This window comes from Cetorhinus maximus, chromosome 15 (assembly GCF_964194155.1).
Source record: "Cetorhinus maximus chromosome 15, sCetMax3.hap1.1, whole genome shotgun sequence".
Lineage (NCBI taxonomy): Eukaryota > Metazoa > Chordata > Chondrichthyes > Lamniformes > Cetorhinidae > Cetorhinus > Cetorhinus maximus.
In genome coordinates, this window is record NC_135893.1 from 87620779 (window position 1) to 87639285 (window position 18507).

The window sequence follows — 18507 nt, forward strand, 5'->3', positions numbered from 1 at the left end:
GTAAAAGAAAGGATATTTATCACTGCTCCATTGCTCTCATTGTGGTGTAACTTTCTGGCTTTTCCCTCTCAAAGAATTCTGGATTTTCGGCGCGTGCCGCCTGTTGCCGGAAGGCTGGTCAACATGACAAGAGAAATCAGAGACGTGACTCGTGACAAAAAACTCTGGAGGACGTTCTTCATCTCACCAGGTAAGGAAGCTGATTTAACGGGGCCTGTACTCCCACTTCACACAGCCAGGTGGCACCTTTCAACAGCAAAGGTCCTCCCTCTTGTGGGAGGGGCTGATCAATGGACCGACCATGGGTGGGTCAAGGAGGAGTCACACAGGCAGGGTAATTGGCTCACATGGTCACATGGTGTGCAGCACCACCACCTTAACCTACAGAAGGTCGTGGGTTCAAAACCCACTCCAGAAACTTCAGCACATAATCCAGTCTGACGCTCCCAGTGATTTGCACACTTCAACTCAATCTCCCCATAACTTTCTTTGCTCTAAGGAGAACTTATCCCAGCTTCTCTAGTCTCTTGGCAAACTGAATCCCCTCATCTCCAGTATCATAGGTGTCAGCTGTGCCTCAATGTGTAGCACTCTCACCTTTTGAGCCAGAAAGTCGTGGGTTCAAGTCCCATTCTAGAGCATAGCATTCAGATTGACTCTCCCAGGGATTGTACTGAGGGAGTACTGCACTGTCAGAAGTGCTGTCTTTCGAATGAGACTGCGGCCCTGTCAGGTGAACATAAAAGATCCCTTGGCCATTATTTCAAAAAAGAGCAGTGGGAGTTCTCCTGGGTGTCATGGCCAACACTGATCCCTCATTCTGACAGCCTCACTGGTTGACATGAGCCAAGGATCAATACTGCCCCTAATTTGGCTCAGGATGGCATCTTGCCATCGTGGAGAGTCGTGCTATCAGTGAGCACAGGTCGGAGAATTCCAGCTCTGCATTGCAAGCCTGGCTCCAGAAAGAACACTTTACGGGTGTGAGTTTCCCATTAGGATTGCAAAATTAACCCCTTCAGAGAGGCCAGAAGTTAGGCTGGTGTGGGAAACAGTGCAGTTGGAGGAGGGGTGTTCCCCTGAGATTCAGACTGAGGTAAGTTGTGGGGCCAAAGTAAGGAGAGTTTTATTCTGCAACTAGGCATGTTAAACCTTACAGAAGGGCATTGGCTGCCCTGTTAGTGTTTTGCCAGTGGGTTCAAAAGACAGGGAGTCATGCCCACTGAAAATTAGATCCCCTTTTTCCCAAACATTTGCTGCCATTCAGGATTATTTGGAAGTGCTTGTGGAGTTCAAGCCCTTTGCGTAGACAGTAGTGCTGGTGACCAGAGGACAGTACTGCAAATCAGAGCTCTTGCTTCAAAATAATAGTGAAAGACACCATCTGCTTGATAATCACCTTACGGCCATTCTGTTCGCCCTGCACACAACTTAGCACATTCCCCAGAGATTGCGTCCAACAAATTGCAGATGCAATGCCCCAGCTCACCTGCGATGTCCTTGAATCAGGCAACTTAAGTGCAACTTGCATCAAGTCCCATTCACCCAACAGGATGGTGGGGGTCTGGAACTCATTCCCTGAAAGGGGGGTAGAGGCAGAAATCCTCATTGCATTTAAGAAATGCTTGCATATTCACTTGAAGTACTGTAACCTACAGGGCTCCAGGACAGACAGGAAGGGCCCAATGTACTCCTTCTGTGCCGTAAATATTTCTATGTTCTATGACTTGTTGTTGCTGACTGTGTTTGTACATCTCTCCTTCCTCAACCAGCCAACAATGTGTGTTTCTACGGAGAGTGTTCCTATTACTGTTCCACTGAGCACGCACTATGCGGGAAGCCTGACCAGATCGAAGGCTCACTGGCTGCATTCCTACCTGACCTAGCACTGGCAAAAAGGAAAACCTGGAGGAATCCATGGCGACGGTCATACCATAAACGCAAGAGAGCTGAGTAAGTTCAAGTAGGAGCGGATTGTTAAAAGGACAAAGGCTCTTTAAAGAACAGAATAAGTTTGAGTTAGGGCAGTTTGTTAAAGGGACAGCTTCTGTTTAAGGTCCATGGTAACAGCAATTTACTAAAGGGACAACGGTTCTTTAAAGAATCATAGAAAGAGCACAGTAGGTTCGATTATGACTGTATTTGTGGAAGGGGTTATGCCTCTTTAAACATTGGATTGACACATTCATCACCCTCTTACCTACCTCAACCTATCCAGAGCCAGGGAAAGGTCAGGAATCTGAGACTAACACTGCTGTGTATTGCTTCCTGATTGGCCATCTTAACCCAGGAATCTTATCAAGTGCTTTTCAAAATCTATATCCACTGCATTTAATGTACTCGACTGAAATTCCTCCCAAGGACGTCTGAACCACAACCTGCTCTTTCGAAATCCATGCTTCAATTAATTCATTTTCCAAGCGCTTTAGTAATTTCAACCGAGACATAGTGGAGCTAGAGCCAAACTGTAAGGTCAGACTGTTACCCACATGTGAGCTCCCTTCTTGAAGCAACATTTCCTTCTGAAACTATCCATCAACGATGCCTTTAATGTGATAAAACATCCCGAGGCCCTTCACAGCAGCGTTTATCAAACAAAATTTGATGCCAAGCCATGTATGGACACATTAGGGCAAGTAATCAAAAACTTGGTCAAAGTTTGTAGGTTTTAAGCAGCATCTCAAAGGAAGAGAGCGAGAGGTAGTCCAATTAATTGTTGAATCCTCCAACTCCAGGATAGATGAATAGAGATAGAATCCACAAAATATGGAATTAACATTGAAATCCAGGAGCCTCAGTAATGGCTGTTGTGATGCAGACTGTTGTATCTGTTTAAATAGATTCCAGGATCAGCTGCCTGCAAAGTTACTATTAAGTGCTGGGATAAACGGAGACAATAACACCAGGTGACTGCCTCAACTCAGGAAGGTTAGCGGAGAAGGGACGAGGCACTGAGATCTCACGCGCTGCACAGCGGTAGCACACCCTTTTACAACAGCTTTCTGTTTCCTTTCAACAGGTGGGAAGTTGATCCTGACTATTGTGAGGAAGTCAAACAGACTGCCCCTTACAACAGTGGCACCCGTCTCCTTGATCTCATCGACATGACTATTTTTGACTTTCTTATGGGTAAGTAAGTTTGCTTTGCTTCTGAAAATAGGAAGAAAGGAACACTTGCATTTATATAGCACCTTTCATGAGGCCCCAAAGCACTCTACAGCCAATGAAGTATTTTTGAAGTGTAGTCACTGTTGCAGCATGGAAAACGTGGGCAGCCAATTTGTGCACAGCAAGCTCCCACAAGCAGCAATGACTTCTTCAAAATAGCAGTGGAATCTTTTACAACTACCTAAGAGGGCAGATGGCACCACAGACAGTGCAGCACTCCATCAGTACTGCACTGGGAGTGTCAGCCTTGATTTTTAAGCTCAAGACCTGGAGAAACACTTGAAGTCCCAACCTTTTGACTCAAAGGTGAATGTGCGGCCCACTGAGAAATAGCTGAAATGTTTGGGAAGACATGTGTGCTCTGTTGGTAATGGCACTGGACAGGAAGAATGCAGGTTTGATTCTCAATCTGTGCTAAGTCAGTTGACCTCACCCAGAACACAGGAGCAGGAGGAGAGGCCATTCAGCCCCTTGAGCCTGTACCACCATTCAATGAGATCATGGCTGATCTGCATCTTAACTTTATTTACCTGCCTTGTTTCCATAACCTTTAATCCTTACGTAACAAACATCAATGAATCTCAGTTCCGAAGTTTTCAACTGACCCCCAGATGCAACAGCTTTCTGGGTGGGGTTGCCAACCCTCCAGGATTGTCCTGGAGTCTCCAGGAATTGAAGATTCATCTCCAGGACATTACTGTGAGAAAAAACCTGTGGAGGAAAATCTAGGGGGCCTGAAAGCAAATTGTGTGGCTTTTGTTTCATTTTCTTTGAGCACTTCATTAGTTATAAAAAATATCTGAGTTGAGGAAATAGGCCTAATTGACAGTCAAGAACCATCCAATCAAGTAATTGATCATGCTTTCTAACACAGAAGAAGGCGGGGCTCCATAAGGGTGGGCACATCAGGCAACCAATCGAGGGTGGCTAGGGGGCAGGGCAATTGGAAGTAGGTCATGTGATGAAACCTTCAGGAATTTGTCCAACCAAAGTTGGCAACCCCAAGATGGTGGTCAAAGGGCTACAATTGGCCTGAGACATCTCTTGGGAACGGACGGATCGGGCTGCATACCCAACCTTGATCCATGTCCGGTGATTTCTGTTAGAAAGTCAGGCATGAATGAGGACGGGATTGAGCTTGCCCTCAGAGCCCCTCCCTCCCACCGACACCCGCTGTCTGGGCTCACTTTGGAGAAAGGACGGGCACCAGGGTGTGGAATCGAGCCTGAGGCAGGCAGTGGGACTAGGCCAGGATTGGTCTCCATGGTGTTAAGCATATCACACACTGACTGCCTTCAGTCTGATTGCTTTCCTGCTCCTTCCTATTACAGGAAATATGGATCGGCACCATTATGAAACTTTTGAAAAGTTTGGAAATGATTCATTTATTATTCATCTGGATAATGGACGAGGGTAAGGATTGACAAAAGATGGTGCCTTCTGATTCAAACAGTGTAAATACATGTGTGTGCATGTGTGTGTGTATGTGTGCTCATGAAAGCGCATTCTGTGCGTGTGTTTGAGTGTGTGTGAGCGTGTATATGTGTGTTTGAGAATGTGTGTGTGAGAGTGCACTCATGAGCATGTGTGCGTGTGTGTGTGAGCATGAGTGTGTGCGTGTGTGTGTGCATGTGTGTGTGAGTCCTTAAATGCGTGTTCATGTACTTGTGTATCCGTGTGTCTAGGTAGATTGATATCACTTTAACTCTATCATACTTATTTTTTTTTAGTTACAGTTTATCTCCAAGAGTCTGTAAAAACTAGAACCAAATGCCAGCTACTTGGAGAATGCAGAGATCCAGGGTGGCACAGGAAAGTTCCTTGTTCAATTGGCAGTTTGTGCTGAGTGAATTGCTCAAGGAAAGAAATTTACAGGATTTTTTTTTCTCTTTGAAAGATTAAAATTTCCATGGTGAAGCCGGGCAGGACTCAAGGGCCATGTGGCTGCTGTGGATGATCAGAGCTCAGCTCTGAAGCACCCTGACCCTCTATACCACTGATAGCAGCAATGCCTCCCATCGTGAGCACAGTGAGCCAGTGGCAATGTCCTGGCCTGAATCTCGATGCTGCCATTGGGCAGGCGAATTGTACTGTCTCTCTGTGTCTCCGGCCCTGAGGCCAGTACAACACTGCACCGATCAATCCTCAACTGGGCACAAAATTAGGTCCCCGAGTCCAGCGGAAGGGTCCACTACTCAAACCACTCTTCAGGAAAATGTCCGTGCATCACTTAATCCATCACTTGCAACACAGCAGAAATCAGCACCGAGCATTACTAGTTCAAAAATAGCTGCCGAAGATGATTTATTCACTGAGCAGTTCAGTGGCGAGGCAGACCATCACACTGCTTCCTGAATTAACAATGTCCTATCACTTTGCCCAAGAAACATGGGCAGCAGCTAAAGGCTGCCAGGTCACCAGTGCCTGGAAACAACGCTGATGAGAGCCTCCCATTATCTAAATGAACGAGAGGCCCAAGGCCATAGTTGAATGAAGGCTGCTTGGCCTCACCAGGTGAAGGAAGCTGGGGATAGAACGAGGTGTCTGGTGTCTCCCTGACATCTACAGCTTGTCAATTCTACCACAGCAAGAGACTTAGTCTGCTCAAGAACCTTGAGAGAGAGGCAGAGAGTACAGAAACAAGGAAGTTTTGTTATGAATCACTACTTAGCCTTTCGCTGGGATATTGCATCCAATTCTGTACACTAACCTTTAAGAAGGTTGTCAAGGCCTTGGAAAGGGCATAGAGGAGATTCAGGAAGAAATAACTTGCAATTTTGTGGCACCTTTCAATACCTCAAGTGTCCCAAAGCACTTCACAGCCAGTGAGGTACTTTTGAAGTGGAGTCACTGTTCTTAGAAGGAGCCACACGTGCTGCGGATAAAGGGGAACCGGTGGATGTCCTGTACTTAGATTTCCCGAAGGCATTTGATAAAGTGCCACATCAAAGGTTATGGCAGAAAATAAAAGCTCATGGTATATGGGGTAATGTATTGGCATGGATAGAAGATTGGCTGGCTAACAGGGAGCAGAGCGTTGGCATAAATGGGTCTTTTTCTGGTTGGCAGGATGTGACAAGTGGTGTGCCACAGGGGTTAGTGCTGGGGCCTCAGCTTTTTACAATTTATATAACTGACTTGGATGAGGGGACCGAAGGGATGGTTGTGAAATTTGCTGACGACACAAAGATAGGCAGGAAAGTAAGTTGTGAAGATGACATAGGCCGGGATTTTTCCCCTCGTCGGGCGGGCTCAGTGGGAAGCAGTTGGGAAACCGACCACCAACTGCAATTGGGGCCCAACCGCAGTTTCACACTGGCGGGCCAATTACGGCCTAACCAGCACGAAAAGCCTGCTGCAGCGCTGCCTGTGCAGGAGGAGGGGGGGAGGCGATGGAGGGTGAGCATGCGAAGTCAAGCAAGTGCGCGCAGGAAAAGCTCCCTGAGGCACAGAGCTGCCTCAGGGAGATGAAGAGTTTTGAAAGTTAACAATAAGGATTTTTAATATGTTAAAAAAAAACACGTCCCCTCATGTGACTCTTAAGGCCATTAACAATCCAATTGATTTAAATTCTTCACTACCCGTCCAACCTTACAGTTGGCGGGCAGGTGAAAAAGGCCCAAGGCAGCCTTTGCATTTCTTCGCAAAACCTCATCCACTCCATCACATGTTAGAAGTCAGTACAAAAATTTCTCTTTTTTTTTAATGACGGATCAAAAACCTCATCCCCGCCCGCGCAGGAGGTTTTTGCAAAAAATGCAAAAGTTGGGACAGGCAGCGAAAAATTTAAACCAATTGGATTGTTAATGGCCTTAATAGGCCAACTCCCACACGCACCCGCTGACCGAAATATCCCGCGAGTGCACGCTGACGCCGGGACGCTCACCCAACGTCATCGCAACCAAACCGCTCAGTGAAAAATCCTGCCCATAAGGAGGCTACAAAGAGACATAGGTAGGTTAAGTGAGTGGGCAAAGATCTGGCAAATGGAGTATAATGTGGGCAAATGTGAAATTGTCCATTTTGGTAGGAAGAATTAAAAAAGAAGCTTATTATCTACATGATGAGAGATTGCAGAGCTCTGAGATTCAGAGGGATCTGGGCGTCCTAATGCATGAATCACAAAAGGCTAGTCTGCAGGTACAGCAGGTAATTAGGAAAGCTAATAGAATGTTACATTTATTGTGAGGGGAATTGAATACAAAAGTAGGGAGGTTATGCTTCAGTTGTACAGGACACTGGTGAGACCATATCTGGAGTACTGTGTACAATACTGGTCTCCTTATTTAAGGAAAGATGTAAATGCATTAGAAGCAGTTCAGAGAAGGTTTACCAGACTAACACCAGGAATGGGCGGGTTGTCTTATGAGGAAGGTTGGACAGACTAGGCTTGTATCCACTGGAATTGAGAACAGTAAGGGGCAACTTGATTGAAACATATAAAATCCTGAGGAGTCTTGACAGGATGGATATGGACAGGATGTTTCCTCTTGTGGGAGAATCTAGAACTAGACAGTCACTGATTAAAAATAAGGGGTCACTTATTTAAGACAGAGACGAGGAGAAATTTTTTTCTCTCAGAGTCATGAGTCTTTGGAACTCTCTCAAAAGGCGGTGGAAGCAGAGTCTTTGAATATTTTTAAGGCAGAGCTAGATAGACTCTTGACTAACAAGGGGGTGAAAGGTTATCGGGGGCAGGCAGGAATGTGGGGTTGAGGTTACAATCAGATCAGCCATGACCTTATGGAATGGCAGAGCAGGCTCGAGGGGCCGAGTGGCCTACTCCCGTTCTTATGTAACGTAGGAAACATGGCAGCAAATTTGTGCACAGCAAGCTTCCACAAACAGCAATGTGATAACGGCCTGATCATTTCCTGAGAACGTATAAGAGCAGTAGACCAGTCAACCCTTCGAGCCTGTTCCACCTCAATGAATAAAGCTAAGGCTCCTGCAAGCTCCTGAGCAGAGTAAATCTGTTGCAGTGGCCTGGTTCAGGATTGATAAGCTGTCAATTGTCAGGTTTACATCAGTCACTAGTTAAATTTATTGATGTTGGTGGAGGGATAAATATTGGACAGGACTCCAGGGAGAACTCTCCTGCTCTTCTCCGAAACAGTGCAGTGGGACTGTTTACATCCACCTGCAAGGGCAAACAGGGCCTTGGTTTAGCATTTCAGCTGAATTCCAGCCATGCAGCACTCCCTCGGTATGCACAGGTACTGTCTGCCTGGATTATGTGCGCACCTTGCTGAAGTGGAGCTTAAACCCCCTGACCTCCTGTCTCAGGAGTGAAAGCACCACCCATCGAGCCACAGTTGGCACCTAGATTTAGCAGAATGGCACTGCACGGATGACGGACTTCAGTTATGTGAAGCGATTAGAGAAGCTGGGATTGGTTTTAGAGCAGAGAAGGTCAAGGGGAGATTTCATAGAGGCATTCAAAATTATGAGGGATTATGCTAGAGTAGATAGGGAGAAACTGTTTTCACAGCAGTGAGAGAGAATGAGAGAGAGAGAGAGGAGAGGAGAGAGGGAGAGATAGTGCAACAGTACTCACCGTGTGTATTCTTACTAACCTGGTCACAGATCCAAAAGCTTTTATGTCAACCTGTGCTGAACAACAGGAGCTGTATGAGCCTCCGTGTCTGAATACTGAAGGCTTGTTGCCACATTTAGTTTACCTGATTGAAGCCTTCAAGATTAAATGAAGAGGAGCGACAAAGCAGATCGATGGTGCTTTGTTTATCAGAGCAAAGGCTTCAAATTCAATGGACAGAAGTAAAAAATTAGGAAACCAAGTGGAACATTTTCAACCAAAGATAATAAAAAGGTTTATGGAGTAGATTACTAAGGAAAACTGGCAGAATGGGCTCCAGGAGACATTAAAGAGATCAGAAGCTGTGTTTCTGAAGAGAGAGAGGGAGCAGCACTGTGGGTGTACCTACACCACATGGACTACGGTGGTACTCAGCTCGCCAACGCCTTCTCAAGGGCAATTAGGGATGGGCAATAAATGCTGGCCTCGCCAGTGACACCCGCATCCCATGAAAAAAAATTTTTAAAAGGCATTGAGAGATATTGGGCGAAATTTTCCAGCAGGGGGATTTTACATTCCCACCGAAGCCAGTGAGGTTTAGAATGTCTCGTCGCATTTTACGGCCCCGTCCCCGCTGAAACGGGACCGTAAACTTCTGCCCATTGGGTGTGAATTCAGTCTGCACTTGCAAGGTAGTACTTTGCTTAATGGCAGACTGCATGTTGGTTAAGTGACTTCAGCTGTCAGAATTGTGTGTTAGTTCTTGCGTTGTCTCAACCTGGAAGGCTGTTGTGTAAACTGTGAGGAGTGCTAACACGGTTGTGTGAACTGTGAGGAGTGTTAACGCTGTGTGTTTTGTGAATTGAGAGGAATGTTAACACCAGACGTTGTCTGCACACAGGGGTTTTAGCACTATGCATTAGCACTGAAGTACCATTAAAGCCTCTAATGGATCTGTCTGATGGAAAGAGGAGATCGATAGATTTTTGGATACTAAGGGACTATAGAATACTTGTAATACATTTCACTGCACAGGAAAACTCAATAGTCTTGAGTGACCATACAATTTTTTCAAGGTCTCACACAGTACCCGTGAGCTTGCAATACAATATGTAGATTACGAATGTGTAAGTGTCACAGCCTGTTTTATTCAACTGCATTCCAAAAGCCGTGTTAATGAGAACATTTGCAAAAATATATAGGAACATAAGAAACATGAACAGGAGTTGGCCATTCAGCTCTTCAAGCCTGCTCTGCCATCCAATAAGATCATGGCTGATTTTCTAACTCAACTCCATCTTCCCATCCTACCTCCATGTCCCTTGATTCCCTTAGTATCCATAAATCTATTGATCTCAGTCTTGAATATATTCAATGACTGAACATCTACAGCTCTCTGAGGTCAATAATTCCAAAGATTCACAACCTTCTGAATGGAAGAATTTCTCCTCATCTCAGTCCTAAGTGGTTGACCCCTTATTTTGAGACTGTGACCCTTTATTTTCGATGCCCCAGTTAGGGGGAAACTTCCTCCCAGCATCTGCCCTGTCAAGCTCCTGAAGAATTTTCTATGATTCATAGAGATCAGCTCTCATTATTCGAAGCTCCAAGGATTGTAGCCCTAGACTATTTAATCTCTCCTCATAGGACAATCCTTTCATCCCAGAAATCAGTCATTTGAAACTTTATTGCACTCCCTCTATGGCAAGTACATCCTTCCTTAGATAAGGAGACTAAAATTGTACACAGTATTCCAGGTATGGCCTCACCAAGACTGCACAATCACAGTAAGACTTCTTTACTCTTGTACTCCAATCCTTTTAAAATAAAGACCTATGTATCATTTGCCTTCCTAATTGCTTGCTGTATCGGCATATTAACTTTCTGTGATATGCGTATAAGGACACCCAGATCCCCTTGAATATCAACATTTCCCAGTCTCTTCCCCAGATAAAAAATATTCTGCTTTTTGATTTGTCCTACCAAAGTGGATAACCTCACGTTTCTCCACATTATACACTATAATTTCTCCACTTTATACATTATAAAGCCCTTGTGCAAATTTAAGCTTCATTAACTTTGGATGTGGAAAGGGTAGAAGCAAACTGTAATCCGCAAATGAAAGCGTAATTCATTCAATTTTTACACAATACCTTTCAAATTTCCCGATTTCCACATAACCACCAAGTTTGTAACATGTTGTTCAATCGATTTCCCAATAAGTCACCTTTTCTTACATCGTCACCATTTCAGCTTCATAACAGCAAGAACGTTAAAAACACTTATGAATTATGTTTTTACAAACCATTTACAGTTTGCTTCTATCATGTGTGCATCCAAAGTTATTAAAGTTTCAAGTTGCACAAGGACTTTGTAAACACCTTCTATTCTATTTACCACATTCTAGTCCATTCGCTTAACCTGTTTAAATCCTTTTGCCTCCTCCCTACAGCTTACTTGCCCACCTAACCCTGTGTCATTAGCAGCAAACCTAGATGCATAAAATCACTCTGACGAAGAATCATTTGGACTCGAAACATCAACTCTGTTTCTCTCTCCACAGATGCTGTCAGACCTTTAGTTTTTCCAGCATTTTCCGTTTTTGTTTCAGATTTCCAGCATCCGCAGTATTTTGCTTTTATATTTGCAGAAAATCACCCCCCATCTTAGTAATAAATTATAAGTAGCTGTGACCCAAGTACACATCAATTCTGTACTCACTAGTTACTGCCAACCTGAAAATGAGCCATTTATTCCAACTCTCTATTTTCCATTCATTAACCAGTCCTTATTCCATGATAATAGATTACTCCCAATTTCATCAGCCCTAATTTTGTGTAAAAACCTCTTGTGTTGCACCTTATTGAATGCTTTTTGAAAATCCAGTTGTAAACTGGATTTGAGTTGTAAATTCAACAGATTTATCAAATGCAGTTTCTCTTTCACAAATTCGTGTTGACCTTGCACAAGAATATTTTGATTTTCTAAGTGGCCTGCTAACATGTTCCTGATAGATTCTGTCATTTCCCCTATTGCTGATGTCAAGGCTGTGGCGAGCTCCATGTATAAGGTGTGTTACACACAATTCTCCTCGATTTCAGGTGGAATGCTTGGAACTGGGTCAAAGCTTTCTAATCTTTTCTTGATGTCCTCCTACAGGTTTGGAAAACATTCGCATGATGAGCTCTCCATCCTGGTGCCACTGAATCAGTGCTGTAGGTAAGTGCAGAGAGTGGGAGAGTTGCTCTGTTGGCTTTCCTGTGTCCTCCATGCCTGCAGCCTCCAATAACAATTCAGAGTGCTTCTTTCCAATGCAGAATCTTGCATTCCCAATTACAGAAATCATGGTTTGTGCTACGAGTTCCTTTTGGTGATATAATGCCGGACTGATCGGCCACGGCAACTGTGAACTAGCTTGAGGTGAAGAAGCGTGAATTTTCACATATATGCTGACAATACCCACCACCTCTCTCAACTCCTGCACTGTTGCTAAATTATCAGACTGCCTAACTGGCTGACGCCCAGTGATGGATAAGCGGAAATGCCTCCCATTAAATATTGGGTAGGCTGAAGCCTTTGTTTTTGGCCCTGTCTCCAAACTCCATTAGCTAGCCACCAACTCCATCCCTCTTTCTGACAATGGTCTGAAATTAAGCCAGTCTGTTTGCAAGCTTGGTGTCACAGTTGAAGCCCTCAGATGGGCTTCCAACCTCATATTTGAGCTAGCACTAAGACCACCTATTTCCATCTGCATGACACTGTTCCACTTTTCCCCTGCCTCAGCTCATCTGCTGCTGAAATCCTCATCCATGCCTTTGTTACCTCTGGATTCGACTATCAATGCATGCCTGGCTGGTCTCCCACATTCTACCCTCTGTAAACCTGAGGTCTTCCAAAACTCTGCTGCCCATGTCTTACCTCGCACAAATTCCCGTTCCCCTATCACCCTGTATTTACTGACCCACATTGGCTCCCATTCAAGCAATGTTTAGTTTTTAAATTCTCATCCTCACTTTACCTCCTCCAACCCCACACCCTGCAAGATATCTGCACTCCTCTAATTCTGGCCTCTTATGCATTCCCAATTATAACTTCTCCATCATTGGTCACCAAGCCTTCAGTTGCCTAGGCCCCAAGCTCTAGAATTCCCTCCCTACATCTCTCCGCCTTCCTCTTGTTTTTCTCGTTAAGATACTTCTTAAAGCCTACCTCTTTGACCAAGCTTCTTTGATTTCTTTGTTTAATAATGTCCCTCTGAAGCACCTTGGGATATTTCATGCATTAAAATGCCATGTAATTATATGTTGTTGTTGTCGTCCAGTCAGCTGGATCTCATCTGGACCCAACGTCAACCCAGAAGTCTTCCAATTACAGCAATGAGCTGCTCATTGTATGTGCCAGGGATAGAGTGAGAGGTCATTGTGCACCAAGGTCACATTGATTCACGGAGGCTATTGTAGTGCAGAGATCATTGTGCACAAAGGTCACTATGGTGCATGGAGTCACCTCTGCAGTCATCTTTCTCCCTTAAGTCCCTTGAATACACAAATATTCTGCAGTTCAGCTCTGTTGGACCCTGGGCATCATTTTAAGTGTGGCCTTACCTCAGTAACAGAAGGTTGTCCAGTCACAGGTGTGTGAAATTCAGACACTCAGAGATGTAGAAATAAAATGGAATGACCTGTTTGCAGTAAAGTTATTTAACCCATTCTTTCTGGCCTCCAGAACTGCTGGTGCACTTTGTAGACATGGTCACACCTCAGCTGCCATTTAAAATCTTACTCTTATTGTACCAGTTGGGTTTTCCTCATGCTGGTACGCGCATGCAACAACTTTACAGGAGATTTGTTTTATCCTCATAAGAAAATTTGTGAGTTGTACTATGCACACTGACCAGTCAGCTCTGAGACACAAACACTACTCTGTACTGCTCTCAGCTACAGACACCAGGGGTACAACAATTGACGTCATACCATTGGATTAGGGGAAGGGGGGAAATTACACAGAACTCCCATTCCTGATCATTATCCAGTGATTGCTGCTGAAAAGTGCATGTAAAATGAGTTGATTTGGGGGATTATCAGACTATCATCTTCCCTCCCTTTCCGCCCTCACCTCATGTCCAAACAGGCTTCCATCCACAACCTAGGCCGATGAATTAAGATCAGGCAAGGGGGCTAACAGTGATCCTCCAAACACTCTACCCCCCGCCACAAGTACAAGTCTTTGAAAGAGAGATCGGAATAAGGAAAGAGTAAGGAAAGAAACCTGAATATCCTTGGCCTCTTGAACATCCCCAATTTCAATTTCCACCATTGGTGGTCGGGCCTTCAGCTGCCTGGGCCCTAAGTTCTGGAATTTCTTCCGCAAACCTCTCCACATCTGTATCTCTCTCTCTCTCCACCATTAAGATGCTCCTTAAAACCCACCTCTGACTAAGCTTTTAGTCATCTGCCCTAATTTCCCCTTCCATGGTTTGGTGTCAAATTTTGTTTGATATTTGCTCCTTTGAAGTTCTTGATTTATTGACCTCTCAAAGATTTAGCAGTAATAGCCTCTTCTCAGATCCTAAGAATTTCGAACAATTGGCAAAACTGCATGAGGTTAATTCCATGTCTCAAAGGTTTGTCTAACATTAGACAAAGAAATAAGAATGTCAAGTTTGAATCCCTCCAATCACCTTTCAGCCTCTGACACTACACTGAAACAATCATAATCAAAGTCACAAATGACATCTCCCATGACTGAACCATGGTAAACTAACCCTCCATATCCTTCGTGACCTGTCTGCTGCCTTTGATCCAAGTTGACCACACCATCCTTCTTTACTACTTCTCCTCCATTATTCAGCCATTGCCTGGTTCCATTCTTATCAATCCAGTCGTAGCCACAGTACCTCCTGCAATGGCTTCTCTCCCCACCCCCTCACTGTTATTTCTGGAGGCCCCCAATGATCTAGACTTGCCCCCCTCCCCACCCCCCGACTTCTTGGACTCATAGACGTTTACAGCACAGAAGGAGGCCATTCAGCCCATCATGTCCATGCCAGTCAACAAAGATCTGGCTACACTAATCCCATTTTTCCAGCATTTGGCCCATAGCCCTGGAGACTATGGCAACACAAGTGAATATCTAAATACTTCTTAAATGTTACGAGAGTTTCTGACTCAACCACCCTTTCAGACAGTGAGTTCCAGACTCCCACCACCCTCTGGGTGCAAACATTCTCCTCAACTCCCTCTTACCTTTCTATCTCTTACCTTAAATCTATGCCCTCTGGTTATTGACCCCTGTACTAATGGAAAAAGTGCCTTCCTATCCACCCTATCTATGCCCCTCATAATCTTTTACTCTATCAGGTTCCCTCTCAACCTTTGCTGCTCCAAAGAAAACAACCCCAGCCTATCCAATCTTTTCTCATAGCTCAGACCCTCCAGCCCAGGCAGCATCCTGGTAAATCTCCTCTGCACCCTCTCCAGTGCAATCACCTCCTTCCTATAATGTGGTGACCAGAACTGCACACAGTACTCCAGCTGTGGCTGATCCACACGCTGCTCCTCAATGGCATCGATAGTAAGCACAACGTCAGGTTCCACACGTATGCTGACGACACTCACCACCTCTCTCGACCCATCCATTGCCTCTCTTGTCACGCTGCTTGTTCAACGTCGACTTCTGAATGAACTGCAATTTCCTTCAGTTAAACAATGAGAAGCAAAACTATCGTCCTCAGGCCCCGGCACGTACTCTGTTCCCTTGCTACCAACTCCATTCCCCCAGAGAGGCCACAGTCTGAGACAGAGTCAGACCCTTACAACAGCAACAACAGCTTGCACTTATATAGTGCCTTTAATACAATAAAAAAACCCAAAGTGCTTCACAGCATTAGTAATTGGGAGATGGTAGCATAGGGGTAATGTCACTGGATTAGAAATCCAGAGGCCCAGGCTAATCCTTTGGGACAAGGGTTCAAACCCCACTACAGCAGCTGGTGGAATTTAAATTCAATTCATGAAAAAATTTGCGATTGTGGGCTAATCCATGAAACTATCATCAGTTGTTAAAACCTATCTGATTCACTAATGCCCTTTAGGGAAGGAAATCTACCATCCTTACCTGGACTGGCCTACATGTGACTCCAAATCCATAGCAGTGTAGTTTACTCTTAACTGCCCTCTGAAATGGCCTAGCAAGCCACTCAATTCAAGGGCAAGTAGGGATGGGCAACAAATGCTGGCCTTGCTAGTGATGCCTATGTCTTATGAAAGAATAAAAAAAAATGACACTAAGTCACACATGGAGACGTTAGGGCAGATAACCAAAAGCTTGATCAAAGAGGTAGGCTTTAAGGACCTGGAGGCACATCTGTCAGTGGTAAAGCGCTCGGAGATTAGGGATGTGGAAGAGGCCAAAACTAGAGGAGTTCAGACGTTTTGTAAGGCTGGAGGAGATCACGGAGATGGGAACAGGCAGGGCCATGCAGGGATTTGAAAACAAGGATGAGAATTTCAAAAATCGAGACGTTGCCAGAGCTAATCTCGATCAGTGGGTGATGGATGAACAGGACTTGGTGCAAGTTAGGATACGCGCGGCAAAGCTCAAGTTTAGAGAGAAACCATCGTTGACACATTAATTGTTGAATCCCTGCAGTTAATGCCATTGCCTTCCCATTGCTCTACCCGACAGAATAAAGGAATCGACATATCTCCGGCTACAGCTGCTGGCAAAGGAAAAGTACAAGCTGAGTGAGGTGATGGCAGAATCGCTCCAACGGGACAAACTCTCGCCCATCCTAATAGAGGCGCACCTGAAGGCCATGGACAGGAGGTTACGAATCATTTTAAAGTCAGTCAGCGATTGCGTGGAAAAAGAAGGGCGCAACGTTGTGGTGGAGAACGATGCAGACTACAGTATCAATTCAATCACGACCAATAGGTAGTAGAGGGAGAGGGACCTCTTCTCTCGCATTTTTTTACTCGTGTAAGTGAAAAATGGAAAGTCTTGCAGAGACTGGCTATTTATGTTACTTTTTGAATTCAGTGAATTCAGAACAGAGATGTAATTGTTCCCAAATATGTAAAGTATAGACTCCATCCCAGATTATTATAACTAAAGTTTCTAAGTTAAACCATTTATTTGTTTTTCTCAATGGTATCCAGTGCTGAGATGTGAATATTGAACAGGTAGGAGTGTGCAATCCCAAAAGAGAAGAAAAATTTCCAAATAGATATATATATATATGTATATATATATAGATATATATATAAAGGGGAAACATGCTGATGAGCAAAATACTTGAAAGCTGGTAAAACTGATTTGAGCAACCTGGGCATTGCTCTTGTTATTAAATGAAGCAGCAAAGCTGTAATGTTGATTTTCCTTGGAACCTCCCGACACATGACAATCAGCCACTTCCAGCTTTGCTTTCCGAGTTCTTTGTGTACAAGTGACAGACGGACGAGCTGGTTTCTGCGGCTGTGGGCTTTTGCATTAGCAATGTTTTCGGGGTGGTGTTGGGGTTTTGTGGTAATTGTTTTTGCGATTTGGTGAAAGTGCAATAAAGATTATGGCAACAACCTGTGTCTGGTCTGCATCTCCAGATTAATTCGGTGGGGTGGGCTGGAGGGGACGGGTGCTGGTGTTTGGCGGGGGCTGAGCGATTTTCTAAGCGCTGGTCTTCAAAAATCAAATTCGGCCTAATGAAAGCTGCTCCGCGATTTCCTGTCATGGTTCCCACTGGGACACTCCTCCACTGCTGCTGATTGTCCTCTAACTCTTCACCCAAAGGACTATTGAAGGCCAAGAGAGAGGGTGTTGGCAAGTTGGAATCCTAAAATCACACAGCACAGGAGGAAAAGGCCATTCTGCCCATTGTGACTCTGCCAGCTCTTGGACAGGGCTTTCCAATTAATCCTATTCCTCCCTGCTCTGTTTCCACAGCCTGGCAAATATTTGCTTTTCAATAATTTATCCAATTCACTTTGGATCATTACTATTACTACTGCCACCACCATCCTGTCAGGTAGCGCATGCCAGATCATAATAACTTCATTGGGTTAAAAAAAAGCCTCCTCATTTCTGCACCTGTTTCTTTTGTTAATTGTCTAAAACCTGGTTGCTGACCCTCCTCCCAGTGGACACAGTTTCTCCCTCTTTACTCACTCAAAGCCCTTCATAATTTTGAATATCGCTATTAAATCTCCCCTTAACCTTCTCTTGCCTGAGGAGAATGACCTCACCTACTCCAACCTCACCACATAATTGAAGCCCCTCATTCCTGGTAACACTCTAGGAAATCATCCTTCCTAAAGGGCGGTACGTTAACAGCTATGGGGATACTTGGAGGACATCGTTTGGCATTATCCTCATGAGATGTTCATGCATGCTGATCCACCAGGAGTGGGACCTTCCCTATTCCAGGACTGATTAAAGAGATAACAACAACTTGCATTTATGTAGCACCTTTAACATAGTAATCCATCGCAAGATGCTCCGCAAGAGAATTGTCAAATGAAATTTAACACTGGGCCACAAAAGGAGGATATTAGGATAGCTAACCAAAAGCTTGGTCAAAAAAGTAGGTTTCAAGGACCGTGTTAAAGGTGGAGAGAGAGGTAGAGTGGCAGGGAGGGAATCCCAGAGCTTAGGGCCTAGGCAGCTGAAGGCCTGGTCTCCAATGATGGAGTGATTAACACTGGGAATGCTCAGATAGCCAGAATTGGAGAGGCAGAGAGATCTCCAGGAACCGCAGGAGATGACAGAGATAGGGATGGAGCAGGGCCGTAGAGGGATTTGAAAACAAG

The 18507-nt window shown here is 44.8% G+C and overlaps 1 protein-coding gene across 2 annotated transcripts in view; it reads left to right on the plus strand.

Moving 5' to 3' along the window:
• LOC144690952 (extracellular serine/threonine protein kinase FAM20C-like) overlaps positions 1–17284 on the plus strand; it is a 99185-nt gene extending 81901 nt beyond the window's left edge. Inside the window, exons 5-10 of one of the 2 annotated variants that reach the window (XM_078558881.1) lie at positions 75–190; positions 1773–1953; positions 3020–3129; positions 4500–4581; positions 11864–11923; positions 16391–17284. In XM_078558881.1, coding sequence (XP_078415007.1) covers positions 75–190; positions 1773–1953; positions 3020–3129; positions 4500–4581; positions 11864–11923; positions 16391–16643 — 802 coding nt within the window. In that variant the 3' untranslated portion in view covers positions 16644–17284. The remainder of the gene's footprint in view (positions 1–74; positions 191–1772; positions 1954–3019; positions 3130–4499; positions 4582–11863; positions 11924–16390) is intronic. The other variant, XM_078558882.1, reaches the window with a different exon arrangement.
• The last annotated feature ends 1223 nt before the right edge of the window (positions 17285–18507 follow it).